At 43.9% G+C, this 18068-nt stretch overlaps 1 protein-coding gene across 10 annotated transcripts in view; it reads left to right on the top strand.

Annotated features, from left to right (window-relative positions):
• LOC137425679 (putative mitochondrial transporter UCP3) overlaps positions 1–18068 on the top strand; it is a 64159-nt gene that overhangs the window by 36771 nt on the left and 9320 nt on the right. For all 10 annotated transcript variants that reach the window (XM_078776992.1, XM_078776986.1, XM_078776991.1 and 7 more), the window contains 4 exons: positions 4175–4376; positions 12866–13066; positions 14686–14787; positions 16614–16794. In XM_078776992.1, the coding sequence (XP_078633118.1) occupies positions 4175–4376; positions 12866–13066; positions 14686–14787; positions 16614–16794 (686 nt within the window). The remainder of the gene's footprint in view (positions 1–4174; positions 4377–12865; positions 13067–14685; positions 14788–16613; positions 16795–18068) is intronic.

Here is an 18068-nt window from a genome sequence, read left to right on the forward strand (position 1 = left end):
CACATGCACACACACATACACACACACATACACACACATACATACACACACATATACACACACACACACACACATACATACATACACACGCATACACACACACACACACACACACACACACACACACACACACACACACACACACACACACACATACACATACACACACACACACACACGCACACACACACACACCTGTGGCCAGTTACATTTTTACTGAGTAAACTTACACATGCAATTCTGACGTGTGAAAAAACACCACGTCACCATATATTCCTTTTCCTGTGATATTCATCATATAATGAGGCACATGTGTTGAATAACATGCATTACATATTGATCAGAGAAACGCCCCTTCTCCCCTCTACTTCCCCCACTCTCTCCTTTCCCCCTCTCTCTCATCTCCCTCACCCTTCTCCCCCTCTCTTCTTTCTCTCCTCTTCCTCGCCCCACTCCTCCTTCCTCTGTCCCCCTCTTTTCTTCACCCCCTTCTCTTACTCTCTCCTCACCCCCTCTCCTCTCTGTCCCATTTTCTTCACCCTTCCTTTCTCTTTCCCCCCTCCCCTTATCTCCTCTCCACACATCTCTCCCAACCTCTCACTGCATCACGCCCAACCAGAACCGGGTATTAAAATGCGTTTTGCCTTTTAAAACATCGGCCCTCCCCCTTACACAGATCTACCGACGTCCCTGTTCTCAGCTGTTGTTGTGCTTTTGTGCTTCCCTCTCTCTCCCCCTCTTGTCTATCACTTCCTATATTATGTTTTATGTGTTTTTTTGTGTGTTTTATGTGTTAGCTCTTACACAAGCCTCGACTTTGAATCAAAACAAAAACAAATGGTCAGGTTTTCTTTTTTGCAACCGAGTCTTAAACCATCTTTGCGACTATGAAAGATGAAATTAGATATTTAATTAGAATTAAGATAAAGCCTCGAGAGTGTCAGAAAGTACAAGCCTTAACGACGAGGCTTATGAGGCCTCAGACCTACACGGAGTATAGAAATATGGTGGCGGGGTATAGATATATGGTGGCGGAGTATAGAAACATGGTGGCGGAGCATAGAAATATGGTGGCGGAGTATAGAAACATGGTGGCGGAGTATAGAAATATGGTGGCGGAGTATAGAAATATGGTGGCGGAGTATAGAAATATGGTGGCGGTGTATAGGAATATGGTGGCAGAGTATATAAACATGGTGGCGGAGTATAGAAACATGGTGGCGGAGCACAGAAACATGGTGGGGGAGTATAGAAACATGGTGGCGGAGTATAGAAATATGGTGACGTAGTATAGAAATATGGTGGCGGAGTATAGAAATATGGTGGCGGCGTGTAGAAATATGGTGGCGGGGTATAGAAATATGGTGGCGTGGTACAGAAACATGGTGGCGGTGTGTAGAAACATGGTGGCGGAGTATAGAAACATGGTGGCGGAATATAGAAATATAGTGGCGGAGTATAGAAACATGGTGGCGGAGTATAGAAATATGGTGGAGAGGTATAGAAACATGGTGGCGGAGTATAGAAACATGGTGGCGGAGTATAGAAACATGGTGGCGGAGTATAGAAACATGGTGGTGGTGTGTAGAAACATGGTGGCGGAGTATAGAAACATGGTGGCGGAATATAGAAATATAGTGGCGGAGTATAGAAACATGGTGGCGGAGTATAGAAATATGGTGGAGAGGTATAGAAACATGGTGGCGGAGTATAGAAACATGGTGGTGGTGTGTGGAAACATGGTGGCGGAGTACAGAAATATGGTGGCGGAGTATAGAAACATGGTTGTGGTGTGTGGAAACATGGTGGCGGAGTATAGAAATATGGTGGCGGAGTATAGAAATATGGTGGCCAGTGTATAGAAATATGGTGGCGGAGTATAGAAACATGGTGGCGGAGCATAGAAATATGGTGGCGGAGTATAGAAATATGGTGGCGGAGTAGAGAAATATGGTGGCGGAGTATAGAAATATGGTGGCGGATTATAGAAATATGGTGATGGTGTATAGAAATATGGTGGCGGGGTATATAATTATGGTGACGGAGTATAGAAATATGGTGGCGAGGTATAGAAATATGGTGGCGAGGTAAAGAAATATGGCAGCGGAGTATAGAAATATAGTGACGGAGCATAGAATTATGGTGACGGAGTATAGAAATATGGTGACGGAGTATAGAAATATGGTGACGGAGTATAGAAATATGGTGACGGAGTATAGAAATATGGTGACGGAGTATAGAAATATGGTGACGGAGTATAGAAATATGGTGACGGAGTATAGAAATATGGTGGCGGAGTATAGAAACATGGTGACGGAGTATAGAAACATGGTGGCGGAGTATAGAAACATGGTGGCGGAGTATAGAAACATGGTGGTGGGGTATAGAATTATGGTGGAGAGGTAAAGAAATATGGCAGCGGAGTATAGAAATATGGTGACGGAGTATAGAAATATGGTGACGAGGTATAGAAATATGGTGGCGAGGTATAGAAATATGGTGGAGAGGTATAGAAATATGTTGGCGGAGTATGCAAATATGGTGGCGGAGTATAGAAACATGGTGGCGGAGAACAGAAACATGGTGGTGGAGTATAGAAACATGGTGGCAGAGTATAGAAATATGGTGGCGGAGTATAGAAATATGGTGGCGGAGTATAGAAACATGTTGGCGGAGTATAGAAACATGGTGGCGGAGTATAAAAACATGTTGGCGGAGTATAGAAATATGGTGGCGGAGTATACAAATATGGTGGCGGAGTATACAAATATGGTGGCGGAGTATAGAAATATGGTGGTGGAGTATAGAATTATGGTGGCGGAGTATAGAAATATGGTGGCGGTGTATAGAAATATGGTGGCGGAGTATAGAATTATGGTGGCAGAGTATAGAAATATGGTGGCGGTGTATAGAAATATGGTGGCAGACTATAGAATTATGGTGGCAGAGTATAGAAACATGGTGGCGGAGTATAGAAATATGGTGGCGGAGTATAGAAATATGCTGGCGGAGTATAGAAATATGGTGGCGGAGTATATAAATATACCAACCAGACACACAACTGGTCCATCAACTTTCGTTCATATCCGTCTATAACTTTTTGAGATATCCTGCTTCGTATAGTTTTTGGCCCTATCTCCCAATGGTGAAGAATCACTTAAATTCTAGTACCGAAACCGAATCCGGATCTTCACCAAAATCAAATCGAATCGTCTTTGTCGCACACACAACCAGTCCACTAAGTTTCGTCCAAATCCATCCACAACCTTTTGAGATATCCTGCTACGTATAGTTTTTGGCCCTATCTCCCAATGGTGAAGAATCACTTAAATTCTAGTACCGAAACCGAATCCGGATCTTCACCAAAATCGAATCGAATCGTCTTTGTCACACACACAACCAGTCCACCAAGTTTCGTTCAAATCCATCCACAGCTTTTTGAGATATCCTGCTACGTATCGTTTTTGGCCCTATCTCCCAATGGTGAAGAATCACATAGAAAATTAAACAATTCTCATATCCGAATCCATATTCAGATCTTCACCAAAATTTAATCGAATCGTCCTTGTCAAACACACAACCAGTCCACCAAGTTTCGTCCAAATCCATCTACAACTTTTCGAGATATCCTGCTATGTATCGATTTTGGCCCCATCTCCCAATGGTGAAGAATCACTTTAAAAATTATACTATCCGGATCCGAATCCAGATCTTCACCAAAATCTAATAATTTCGTCCCTGTCGCATACGCTACATCTCTGCCAAATTTCGTCCGAATCCGTCCACAACTTTTTGAGATATCTTGTTCACAAACGGACAAACAGACAGACAGGGATGAAAACATAACCTCCGTCCACCTTTTGGTGTCAGAGGTAAATATCGGAACAATGAACCTCTGTTTCATCTTCAAGGCTTTGAATTCGATATCCTCAGCTAGATTGCAGAAGCTCTGACCGACAAGTGACAATCATATTCGATTGTCAACCTATTCCACGGTCATATAAATCAAGTGCAGGTTATTAACTAATGGATGAACGAAATGATTGTGGAGGTGTTTGCAGGTATGATCACCCACTTGATCTCTTCATGTACCTGCGTCATCTTTTAAGGAAGGTTGAAGATTGTCCTTTCTTTATTCCATCAACAATTTCTCAATGTCATTTGCTCTGTGTAGGTGCAAGGGGAGCAGATTCTCAGCCAAGCGATCATACGATACCGAGGAGTCTTCAGCACCATATTGACCATGGCACGCACCGAAGGACCTCGCAGCTTGTACAGCGGCCTGGTCGCGGGTCTCCAACGCCAGGCGTGTTTCGCATCGATCCGCATCGGCCTCTACGATTCCGTGAAGGAGATCTACGCGCACGGGGCCGAGAGTAAGCACCATCTTTTATTTCACTCTGCACCACCATTCAAGTCGTTCCAGAACAATTCCATAGGCGATGATCCCTAAATCCCTGGAGTAAAATACGCCTTTTGAAAGGAGTAGGCCATTTTGAATAAAGGTAACTGTGATGGCAGCCAGCTCATACTTCCTTTGAAAGAAAGGTGTGTCCCAGGTGACACCCACCTGGTATTCAATAAATCATCTTTGGTTTTCTTCTTTTTGTGTTTATCTCAAGACTAATGTTGGATCTTGTACCTAAATCACATGCAGGACAGACATTGGTAGGTATCAACGTACTTGTCTGTGAACAACAACTGGACAGACACATGCTGCTTGTTTGTTCAAGTCGGTAAAGACTTGTTTCTTCTCCATTGACTGTTGTTGGTTCGATTCCCTTGGCTGTTCACACTTACTTTCAAATGTGGCAAAGTGTGCCAAACACCCCTCATCTTGAGTTGAGGAAGGCCTTCGTCCTACAGACTGGAATAGTATGGCTTAGGATGTTTTAGGACAAATACCTATAGTATAGCCCTGTATATAGGATTTTTGTTGTTGTTGTTGTTTACAAGATCGAGGCTCGTGTAAGAGCTAACATCAATCACAAAAATAACAAATGGACAAATAAAACCTAAGATAAAGGGAGCGGGAGACAAGATGGGGAGAGGGGGAAGCACACAAGTACAACAGCAGAGAACAGGGACATCGGTAGATCTGTGGGAGGGAGAGGACTTGGGGGGAGGAGGCATGGGAAAGGGGGGGGGGGGGAGGTGGGAGAGGTATATAACACATGGACACTGCTAGAACATCCAGGAAAGAAGTCGGAATTTCAAAAAAGTGTATCTGGGGTGAATTAACGGGGGTAGAAAAGATCAAGGTTTTGGATGGGGGAAGATAAGAGAAGGTGGTGAACAGCTGTTTTAAAGACCCGGAGGGAGGAGTGCGATTGAAGGGAGTGAGGGAGTTTGTTCCCGAGGTGGGGAAAAAGGGGAATGAAAGAGAAATAAAATTTGAACCTGGATCCCCAACCAACATTATGAGGAATGCAATGCAAGGTAACTCTACCAAGGCCCATGCTCGAGGCTTATTCCCATATGGAGTCAAACCAGTTTGTCGTCCTTTAATGATAGCGGAGTCTTGCATTGAAAACCAAACCAAGTTTCATAGGGGACTGTAACACAGCCGTCCCATCTAGAATCATATAGATATAAAACGACCCTGAGGAGTAAACCCCACTATCCCACATCCAGGGTCAAAGTGACGAAAGTAATATTTCATGGTCAGTGCAAGTTTGGTGTTGATGGAACTTCTGAACAACCTGATACTGATCATTGTCCAATGGGATTTTCTAAACATGAACAGGAACTTTATATGCCAGTTCAAAAGTTGTATGACGTGGTGTTTACTTCTCAGGAGCTCAAGTGCCCTGCGGTATGTTTTGTTAGAAAGGCCTTTGTACTGTATAATAGAATGTACCATTGTCATACAGACCCTGGAAAGCAACTAAATCATAAGGGATACCTTTCATACGTGTTACAGAATGGGGTTGTTAAGTAAGATGCACGGGTACCTGTCTTCGATTTGTTCCCCGATGTCTCACCTCAAATTGGCTTTTTTTTTTGGAGTTTTTTTTTTTTGTATACTGAATCGAGGCTCGTGAAAGAGCTATATTTATTTCACAAACAAATCAACCAGACAAACAAAATATATAAAAAGAGGGAGCGGAAGACAAGATGGGGAGAGAAGGGGAAGCACACAAACATAACATTTGAGAGCAGGGAGAAGTGTGGGAGGGAGGGAGGGCTTGGGGGGAGGAGGCGTGGGAAGGGTGGGGGGAGGGGGGGAGGTATAAAACACAAGGACACCAAGGACTTCCTGGACAGAAGTTGGTATTTCAAAAAAGTGGATTTGGGGTGAAATTAGCGGGGGTAGAAAAGATCAAGGTTTTGGATGGGGGAAGATAAGAGATGGTGGTGAACAGCTGTTTTAAAGACCTGGAGGGTGGAGTGGGATTGAAGAGAGTGAGGGAGTTTGTTCCAGAGGCGGGAGAAAAGAGGAATGAAGGAGTGAAGGTGAGCAGAGAGTCTTTATTTTGGCAGTTTAACCATAAGAGGGTTGCAGGCAGATCTTGTGCGACCTGTAGGAATAGTTGGGGGACAGAGCACAGAGAGAGCTGGGGGGGGCAAGGCCAGAGAGGAGTCGGTAGAAGACGGAAAGACCAACTACCTGCCTGCGGTGAGTGAGTGAGAGGCCCTTGGAGTTAGCTTCATCGTGGGAGATTCCAATGATTCTGAACGCTTTGGTTCCAACAGCGTGAAGACGAGCGAGGTGTGAGGCAGGAGCACCAGCCCAGAGGGGAGAGCAGTATTCCATTGAGCTGCGGATGAAAGCCTTGTATGTGGTGAGGACCTCAGGTGTGCCAAGGAAGGACTTCGCACGACAGAGGATGCCCAGTCGGCGACTGGCTTTGGAGGCCAGATTTGAAATGTGGTTTTCCCAGGAAAGATCATGGCAAATAGTGAGACCCAAAAGCTTGAGTGACAGAACTTCTTGGAGAGGATTATTCAGAAAGTGGATGGGCGGGTTGTCCAGTCGGTCTTTTCGGAGAGACATCGTAAGAGTGTGAGATTTGTCAGGATTGAAAGACATGTTCCACTTGTTTGCCCAGTCTGTGATTTTGTCCAAGTCTTCAGAGAGTGAGGAGGCTGCAGACTGCCGATCTGAGGGATGAGGAATAGAGCGACAGAGAGTGGAGTCATCAGCAAAGAGATAGAGAGGATTTTCAAGAGAGTCAGAGAGATCATTGATGAAGAAGACGTGTATCCTCGTGAATTGTGTATCCTCTTATTATAATTCACCAAATGTCCGTCCGTCTGTCCGTCTGTTCCCAGGTACCGCAAAAACGGCTGAACCGATCGCAACGAAATTGTGGGTGGGTAATCCTGGGACTCCCTGGAGTCAAATGGGCTTTATTGTTTTTCCAATTTTTTTTTCCAATTTTCCAATTTTTCCAATTTCCAATTTTTCCAATTTTCCAGTTTTTCCAAACACGATGGAATAATATTTACCGATATGAACAGTGATGTGGCTTTTATTGAAATTCCACAAATACTGTTTAGATTTTGATGACTTGCATATGATTTGATTTAACGGATGTTTATATAAATCGTTTAAAATAAAAAAGCTTCAATTTCTTGTTATTTTGCCTTTTCATTTGGGCCTCCCAATTGAAGCCCCGCCCAAGGGGCGGGTACCGTTGCTAGTTGGTAGAAATGGGAATTTAACATGAAGGTGATGATGTGGACCGTGGCACGTGGTGCATGTTCACCTTGTAAGCAATGGCGGTCCGCTCACAAGAATAACTATCGTTAGAGATTAAAATTGGCAAATGAACTCTGCCATTTCATGTCCGATCGTTTTGGTGAATGGTATCGTGTACAGCTTCAACATTTTGTTGTCAACATGACGTGGACAATGTAACGTAAGTGTTTGTAAAGGTTAAGATGTTCTGGTTACCTCTATAAACTTGTGTGAGAACGGCCCAACTCATTATTAAAGTACAAGATGCGTGCATAGCACGACACTTGAAAAATTCAAATAAACAATAGTTGCCATGGAAACAGCAATTTGGTAAATGCGAAAATTTGACCTGTTAAGTGTTAAATTTGACCAACATGATGGAATGTTGTGCAGAACAAATTTGGTTGATACATTTTCTAATTGTGGCCTAATAGGTGATTTACATGTTTTGGGTGGCATTGACCTTGACCTTTGACCAGATTTTACACACATATATGACACATGCGCACAAATAAACTGTGTAAGTTTCAATATGATATCTTCAAAAATTCCTGACGTTTGGCAAAAATAAAATCACAAAAATATCCCATGATTATAATGGAGATTAAATTGTTGTCATGGATACTGTTTACTCTTTGCAATGTGGAGCTTTTCTCTCTGTCACGTGGGACCTTCCTCACTGTCACGTGGAGGTTTTCTCTCTGTCACGTGGAACTTTTCTCTCTGCCACGTGGAGCTTTTCTCTCTGTCACGTGGAACTTTTCTCTCTGCCACGTGGAGGTTTTCTCTCTGTCACGTGGAACTTTTCTCTCTGCCACGTGGAGGTTTTCTCTCTGTCACGTGGAACTTTTCTCTCTGCCACGTGGAGCTTTTCTCTCTTTCACGTGCAACTTTTCTCTCTGCCACGTGGAGGTTTTCTCTCTGTCACGTGGAACTTTTCTCTCTGCCACGTGGAGGTTTTCTCTCTGCCACGTGGAGGTTTTCTCTGCCACGTGGAGGTTTTCTCTCTGCCACGTGGAACTTTTCTCTCTGCCACGTGGAGGTTTTCTCTCTCCCACGTGGAGGTTTTCTCTCTGCCACGTGGAACTTTTCTCTCTGCCACGTGGAGGTTTTCTCTCTGCCACGTGGAGGTTTTCCCTCTGCCACGTGGAGGTTTTCTCTCTGCCACGTGGAGGTTTTCTCTCTGCCACGTGGAGGTTTTCTCTCTGTCACGTGAAACTTTTCTCTCTGCCACGTGGAGGTTTTCTCACTGCCACGTGGAGGTTTTCTCTCTGCCACGTGGAGGTTTTCTCTGTCAGGTGGAGCTTTTCTCTCTGCCACGTGGAGCTTTTCTCTCTGTCACGTGGAACTTTTCTCTCTGCCACGTGGAGGTTTTCTCTCTGTCACGTGGAGGTTTTCACTCTGCCACGTGGAGCTTTTCTCTCTGTCACGTGGAGCTTTTCTCTCTGCCACGTGGAGGTTTTCTCTCTGCCACGTGGAGGTTTTCTCTCTGCCACGTGGAGCTTTTCTCTCTGCCACGTGGAGGTTTTCTCTCTGCCACGTGGAGGTTTTCTCTCTGCCACGTGGAGGTTTTCTCTCTGCCACATGGAGGTTTTCTCTCTGCCACGTGGAGGTTTTCTCTCTGCCACGTGGAGGTTTTCTCTCTGCCACGAGGACCTTTTCTCACTGCCACATGGAGGTTTTCTCTCTGCCACGAGGACCTTTTCTCTCTGCCACGTGGAGGTTTTCTCTCTGTCACGTGGAGGTTTTCTCACTGCCACGTGGAGGTTTTCTCTCTGCCACGTGGAGCTTTTCTCTCTGCCACGAGGACCTTTTCTCTCTGTCACGTGGAGCTTTTCTCTCTGCCACGTGGAGGTTTTCTCTCTGCCACGTGGAGCTTTTCTCTCTGTCACGTGGAGCTTTTCTCTCTGCCACGTGGAGCTTTTCTCTCTGTCACGTGGAGCTTTTCTCTCTGCCACGTGGAGCTTTTCTCTCTGCCACGTGGAGCTTTTCTCACTGCCACGTGGAGCTTTTCTCACTGCCACGTGGAGGTTTTCTCTCTGCCACGAGGACCTTTTCTCTCTGTCACGTGGAGGTTTTCTCTGCCACATGGAGGTTTTCTCTCTGCCACGTGGATCTTTCTCACTGCCACGTGGAGCTTTTCTTTGTCATGTGGGACTTTTTCTGTGCCACGTGTGACGTTTCACTCTGCTACCAACCAAGCCGAGGAGAACCTGAAAAAATGGCACGTAAATTTTTAATTCAATATATTTTGCACCACTTAGCCTGACACTGAGGCTGTTTAAAATTCGGGGGCCTTCTGATTGTGGCTGGTGAATCTTAAGTATTAATACCAAAGGCCCTCAGACAGAAGGTCGAATGGTGTCGATGAGGTTTTAGGGGTATACGGGTTCTAATGGAGTCGATAGGGTGTACAGGTTCTTTGGGTCCGTGTACACTGTACAGGTTCTATTGTACAGGTTATATTGTAGGGTCTAGTTGTTTAAAGGGTTTTAGGTGTTTTAAAGGGTTTTTAGCTGTCTAATGGGTCATAGAGGCATAAGGTGTCTCAACGTTCTTAGGGGTCTTAAAGGGTCTAAAAGGTATTCTGCTCCCAAAGGTTCTAAGGGGTGTAAAGTGTATAATTGGTCTTAAAAGGTCTAAGGGGTATAAAATATCTAAAATGGTCCAAAGGTGTCTAAAAGTGGTAAGACCCCTAAAGGTCTACATGTCTAAAGTGGATGTTCCACTAGTCTGTAATTAATAGACACTAGGGCATTGCCCGTACTATATCTATATCTAAAATTATATCCCCCCCCTCTATTTACATGAAATGGTTTGGTCCAAAGCGAACGGCTTCCGGAGTTTGGTAAAGAAATCGCCATCGCGTGCACAAACGCGCAGGAAAGCGAATGAATCGCAAATTCGTTTTTATTAGTTTTAAAACTTTATTAAAACATAGTTTAACGCCAACATAGTTTGCAAACGTGAAATAAATGAATACGCTCTCAAATGTGCCATCCGAGGCAGAGTGTGTCCGCCACGTTCGGCACACGCGATAGTTCGCTGCTCTCTGATTGGTTGAATCGTTTTTTGGACATAGCTCGGTAAGTAATTGTCCGATTAATATGAAACCTTGAAAAGGCACATCCTCGGGTCCCCAGCAATATACCTGGCAAGTTAAAAGTATATCGGACCCGTGGTTGTCGAGAAACAGCGGTCACAGACAAACAAACGTACAGAGATTACTGGAACTAGGGCATTGCCCGTACGTGGGTGCCCGTTCCGTGGCCAAAAAAAAAAAAAAACGCTACCCGTACGCTCTACCCCGCCCGTACGCCCGTAAACAAAAAAAGCAACGCTCTTCGCTTCCGCCCTTCGCTCTGACTGAATTGGGAGAAATAATGCGCATAAGAAATCGAATTACGTACCGTAATGGCGGTCAGCTCGTAACGCGCTCAGCTCCGCTCGTCTCACATCGGCCACGCCTACGCAACAGAGCGTTCTGTGATTGGCTGCCGGAAGATAAGTCGTCACTGTCCGGAAGTTCGCAAATCGCAGTTAGGATGAATCGTTTTAATTTAATCGCAGTTTGAATTCGTTTTAAAACATAGTTTAACGGCAACATAGTTGAAAAGCCTTGCCTTGCTGCAAACAGCTGCTGCAAACAACAACAACATGGAAGGCTGCACTGTCCGGAAGTTGGCATATCGCAGTTACGATTATTTTAGTGTTAATGGCCAATTATTCAATTAGCGCCAACGTATTTTGGCTGTTTGCAATTTAATCGCAAGGAAAAGTAGAAAGAGAAGAGGGGAAAAAAGAAAAGCCTTGCATTAACGCATTAACGCTTGCATTGCATTAACGGTTCGGCACACGTGATAGCTCGCTGCTCTCTGATTGGTTGAAGCGTTTTTTGGACATAGCTCGGTAGGTACTTGTCCGATTAATTTCAAACCTTGAAAAGGCACATCCTCGGGTCCCCAGCAATATACCTGGCAAGTTTCAAGTATATCGGACCCGTGGTTGTCGAGAAACAGCGGTCACAGACAAACACACAGACAGACACACACACAGAGATTACTGGCATTATAGATAGATTATAGATAGACTAGGGCATGCCCGTACTATATATATATATCTAAAATTATATCCCCCCCCTCTATTTACATGAAATGGTTTGGTCCAAAGCGAACGGCTTGCGAGTGGTGACAATCCCCCCCCTCTATTTACATGAAATGGTTCGGTCCAAAGCGAACGGCTTCCGGAGTTTGGTAAAGAAATCGCCATCGCGTACACAAACGCGCAGGAAAGCGAATGAATCGCAAATTCGTTTTTATTAGTTTTAAAACATCGTTTAACGCCAACATAGCGCCAACATAGTTTGCAAACGTGAAATAAATGAATACGCTCTCAAATGTGCCATCCGAGGCAGAGTGTGCCCGCCACGTTCGGCACACGCGATCGTTCGCTGCTCTCTGATTGGTTGAATCGTTTTTTGGACATAGCTCGGTAAGTAATTGTCCGATTAATATGAAACCTTGAAAAGGCACATCCTCGGGTCCCCAGCAATATACCTGGCAAGTTAAAAGTATATCGGACCCGTGGTTGTCGAGAAACAGCGGTCACAGACAAACGTACAGACGTACAGACAGACAGACAGAGATTACTGGAATTATAGATAGATGTTGGTAAAAGTTAAGATGTTCTGATGACCTCCACACAATCATGTGAGAATGCCCCAACTCGGTATTAAAGTGCAGGATCAATGGAATATTACTACATAAATGGAGCAAACGTGGATATCACTGAAACTCCAAAATTGACATTTCACAGTTCTTGGACTATGTCGTGGTTCCAAACCCAGTTATACCTCTGGTTCCCACCACAAAACTGGCCTTAAGTGGCCACACAAGGCCAGCAGATGAGCACGTACTTTAGCCTTCCACATACCCCATCGCGTACCCCGGTAAACTGAGAAGGGTACTTCTAGAGTACGTTAAATGATCCACTTCTGGGAGTACCTTCTGGATTTGTAGATTTAATAATATTATTTGCATATGTAATGGCATATGGAGACGAGAATCAGGCCAAATGTTCCTGTATGATGTGTCTAATAATGTTTTTGTTGAAATATATGAAATCAAAGAACTACCAAACTGTTTTCTCACTGTGCTTGCCGTTGTGCATCTCATTGAGCAGCGGTTGGTCTAGGAACGCGCATCCTGGCTGGGGGCACGACCGGCGCGCTTTCGGTCTTGGTTGCTCAGCCCACGGATGTCGTCAAAGTTCGCTTTCAAGCATATAGCCGGCTGAGTGGGGGAGCGCAGTGCCGCTATTCTGGAACCATGCAGGCCTACAGAACAATCTGGCACACAGAGGGAGTACGTGGACTCTGGAAAGGTACAGTTAAGATACCTTTGAAGTTCCATGCTGGTATAACTCTAATGATTCATGTTGTCGTGTTCTTGGGGATTAAGATCCTCCAAGGTAACGGGAAGGCGATCGAGCTTTACACGCCGAGGCGTTCAATCCAATGGCAGTGTAAATACGCACGGGGGATGAGGGCAGCAAAGGGTAGCAAAGCTCTTACCTGTACGGATCCCACTGGACGTCTTCGACCCTGGTAATCAACTAAAACCGACAAGGAATTATAATGATTTAATGAAAGAAATGCCGGTAACAAAAAAAATGCACAGTAAAGCTAAAATTCCTAAATGGAGAGCCCCCACACAGACCACAGACTCGTATACAACACAAGGGGATGATAAAATAAATGTGAAAATAAAGCGTAGTGTTTGTGAGGTGCGTTTGCCTGCACTCCGCTTGGCGTCTGTGACCGTCCGCGGCCGTTGATGGTCCCGCATCCCTGCGCGGAAAAACACATGCCCTGGCGCGAAGTCCATGCGCGGGAAAATGTCTTGGCGCGCAGTTCGCAGTTCGTGCGCGGGAAAATGTCTTGGCTCGCAGTTCATTCCTGCAGCCGCTGAGCGCGAAGCGAGCTTGCTCACTGTCATGAACAGAACAGATACTTTGAAAGACACACCTGTGCACTCACCGTCTGCTCCACACAGAGCGCGGACAGCCACCGCACCGTCAGCACCAACGAGCCAGGGAAAGGAAAATGCGGCCACTCAAACTGATCGCCCGGACGAAAAAGCGCAAATGCCCAACTGCACGACACCAATGTCCCTGTCCCAATGCAAGAGCAGGAAAATGTGACTGTTCGCAATGAAATCCAGAACCAAGAAGAAGACGAACTGTGACCACTTTTCATCAGCTCGGGACCCAAAGAGGCAGAAAATGCCGGGGCACAGTCTTTTGTTCCCCGGGCTCTTACGTCATCGGATGACCTCTGCGCATGCTCCTATCATTGAGTGCCATCTCATCGCTCTATGGCCGTCCTGACCAATGGTTCTTCGGGGCATGGCCTCACGGCCACTTGCCGGCCTTTGTGATCACCCGGTGGTATCAGCTGTAGTTGAATGTCCTGTTTCCTGCTACTTTTATTTAGTGTTATTTTTAGGTGTGGCGTGCATGGCAGGTGTGGTGTGTGTGTGTTATAACAAACAAAGGAGCAATCACAGAGGCTATTTACATACAGGGAATTTACCAATAATCCCTAACTAATTAACATAACCCCACCCCTCGTCATGGGGACAAAGATATACTCTTACACGACATCCAGTCTAAGGGGTCCCCACTTAGGTACAGGGGTTTTTTCTTCTTCATCGCGGCATTCGGAGCACACTGTCCTATACAATTCTACCTGGACTAAGGTATTGTATTGCCTACCCCCCATAAACGTAACAATAGCTAATGCGGTGATACACTTGAAAACATCATTTATTACCGGTAACTTCTGTAAACACAGTCGGGTATTACCATTGTAGGTCTGTGATTGGTTGAGAATGATTAGCTGCAAGTTGAACAAAACTAGATATAATTTATTATAGTGTCACCAAACAGAACAGAAACTTTGAATAATACAACTACATTTACTTCTCACACTGTGCCAGCAGGAATGCTTCCAAATGTCACTCGAAACGCCATTGTGAACTGTGGGGAGCTGGTCACGTACGACATTATCAAAGAGAGCATACTGAAATACAACTTAATGACAGGTTTGATTTTATTTTATTGTATAACTGGATTTCAAATCTTCATTTTAAGGAAGGAAGATCTCCGCGAGGTGATGTAATGCATTGTCAACACTAAATGTGTATTTATGTTAATCAACATATGTTAATGAAAGAAGCAGTTTGAAATTTAATTGGAATGATGTATCTGTATAATAACCTCCAATGTCTGTCCGTCACTTTTGCATCTCCTCCCAAACCACGAGCCACACAAAATAGAAAATAGCACCATCTTGATTGCCAAAGATCTGGGAAATGCAGGGTAACAAAAAATTGATTTGGATAAAAACATTTTGATCCTTATTCACATCCATGTCGATAAATGTCCAGAACAAGCCTGCGTATGCAATTTGTAGACGAGTATGCAAAATGTAGATGTCCAACAAGATTGCTGATTAAAAAGGCACCTGGGACGTCCAGAGGCGTTTGCTCTCCTGGATTTGAGGATAGTCGTACGTATTAAATAGATTAATGAGGAGCTTGGATGGATACAGGAGGAGGCCATTTGGCCCATGGAGCCTGTGCTAAATCAGCACAACATTACTTCAATCTCAGAGATTGAGTTTAGATTCACTGGGAGTGGGTATGTGGGGGTGGTGGAGTGTGGATCAGAACAGTGGGGCAAGTACAGACAGCACCAGAGTGTTTGACATGTGCATTAGTAAGCCCATCGGGCCTCGGACCACTTTTTCTTGTGTTGTTTGTGGCTCTAATTCTTTTATTCTAAAATTCCAAGAATGAAGAAACAGTTAGAGTAAGGGTGTATTGACGTTTCTTGCCAGGAGCCAATCACAGTGCACCTAGCCTCACAAAGACAAACAGCAGCACCTCAACATCTATATAATAAGATTGTGTGCGTATTTTTTTGATTATTGGTGGAGTGTGTGTGTGTGTGTGTGTGTGTGTGTGTGTGTGTGTGTGTGTGTGTGTGTGTGTGTGTGTGTGTGTGTCCAGGCTGTAACTTTTTTTTTTACCATTTGAGCTATTGTCATCAAATTTTCACCAAACCTTTATTGTGATAAAACAGAAAAGTCAAATTCATAATTTTGTCAAAAGGTCAAAGGTGGTCAGTGACACGTAAAATCATAAATTTTCATCCAATTGACCTGAAATTTCAATTTACCATTTGAGTTTTCTCATCAAATTTTCAACAAAGCTTTATTATGGAAATATGGAGAAGATAAATTAATAATTTTGTCAAAAGATCAAAGGTCAGCGTCACATAAAATCGTCAATTTTCATTCGATTGACCTGAAATTCTACGAATTTGCATATTGGGTCACTGAATTGGTTCACCAATCAAAAGGTGGAAGCCGATTTGTTGTTTTTTTACATCAAAAGGTCAAATGTCAAGGCTGCATAAATCAATTTTCTTTTTCTTTTTTAACTGTTTTCGTTATTTTGAGCATAAAGATGAAGAAGAAGAAGTTTCAATACAAATGGACGCGGACGGGCTTTGCATTTGCAGATGCTTTCTAGTTATACAGCTGTATTTTAAAGATTATTGAAGTGCAGTTTAGAACTTTCTCATCTGGGATAGATATTCATCTTGATGTTTTAATTGTGCTGGAAATTAATGTAGAAGGAAGTAGAGGGCGGGGAAGACCGAGAAAGACTTGGGTAAAGGTGGTGGAAGAAGAAATGCGGGCAAGGGGGTTAACAAGGGGAGATGCAGAAAATAGGGCAAGATGGAGAAGATTGTCATGGGGACCGCAAGGCTAACCCCCGCTCTAGCAGGGAAAATGGCCTTAAAATGCCTGTTGTTGTTGTTGGTGTTTTAATTGTGCCCTTTCTTCTATTCTCCCCATTAGATAATACGCCGTGCCACTTCGTGTCTGCCTTTGGTGCTGGCTTTTGTGCCACAGTTGTGGCATCACCTGTTGACGTAGTCAAGACGCGGTACATGAACTCTGAGCCTGGGTATTACCGCGGTGCCCTCGACTGTGCCACTCGGATGTACAAGAAGGAAGGAGTGATGGCTTTTTACAAAGGGTACAAACAAAGAAATCTATCATGGCTTTGGTGTCGGTCCTCTCGGGGGCAACGCCGTGCCACTTGCATCAAAATAACTCTTTAATTTTTTAAATCTTTTCTTTTCATCTATAACAATAAGCCTGGTGTTGGCTGGTTGAGGAGGCTGGCTTTGAAAACTTCATTTGAAATAATTTGAAATAACTTTTTTTATTTGATTTTTAAATAATTTTCGAAACTTCGAAATAATTTGAAAACTTCACACAGTAACTTTCTAAACCAAGACAGTTAATTATCATGAAGAACAAGGTAATGCAAACCTCTTGTAAGGCATTCCAGGAAGTCTGTAAGGATTGCCAACAGGATGGATATAAATTGTTGAAAACAAACGCCGAGCAGCAGAGGCACAGAGGATTCACAAATCAAAACTCAAGGTCCATGGCAGATTTCAATTTTATTTATCGATCCATTGAAATCAACATCCACGGTCTCATTCTCAGCATGAAGTAACAACATTTCCTTCATCCTATCTTCTGACCGACTCTCTCATTCCTCGTCTCCATGACGAGGTAAATATCCTGAGAATTCTCCATGCCAGGACAACTCACAGCGGGAGCCGTGCATTCCCAATGAAAATACAAAACCACAAGTTAGAGTTCAATAAAATAATTATGTTATTATACAAGTAGTGGATTGGAATAATACTTATCATTGAGGATTACATTGTCATAACCAAATGGTATTCATAGAATCAAGTTGGTGAGAGCAAGTGATTCTGCTTTTTAAGTTTTTTTTTCTTTTCTTTAATCCAATATGGAATACCACGTGACCCATGACCTCATAAATTTACATTTAAACACCATAAACACAACATCTTAATAATAAAGACCATAAAAACAACATCTTACAAGAAAGAGCAATCAGAGATTGCAGACCCTCGCCAGGATGTGTTTTCAGTGGTTTGTAAGGCTTTTGTGTTAAAACAAGTATGGCGGCCGAACCACGTTACCGATGACGTCATCATTATTATTTTTTCTGCACCAATTTATCCCTAGATTATGCTCAAGAAATTTCATCTTGATTGGATGACGTTTTGTACTTGTCGAATTATGACGTCATAATGAAGGCACCTATGACATCAATAACAGATGTTATTCCACATGGAGAGTTCTTTACAATGAGCCATGTCTGAATTATTTCTATGCAGCGCTTTCGGAGATATAGAGGTGCAATTTTTTCGGTTTTTCCAAGATGGCGGCCGAACCACGTGACCGATGACGTTATCATTATTTTTT

Source organism: Myxine glutinosa, chromosome 4 (genome assembly GCF_964187855.1).
Source record: "Myxine glutinosa chromosome 4, kmMyxGlut1.1, whole genome shotgun sequence".
Lineage (NCBI taxonomy): Eukaryota > Metazoa > Chordata > Myxini > Myxiniformes > Myxinidae > Myxine > Myxine glutinosa.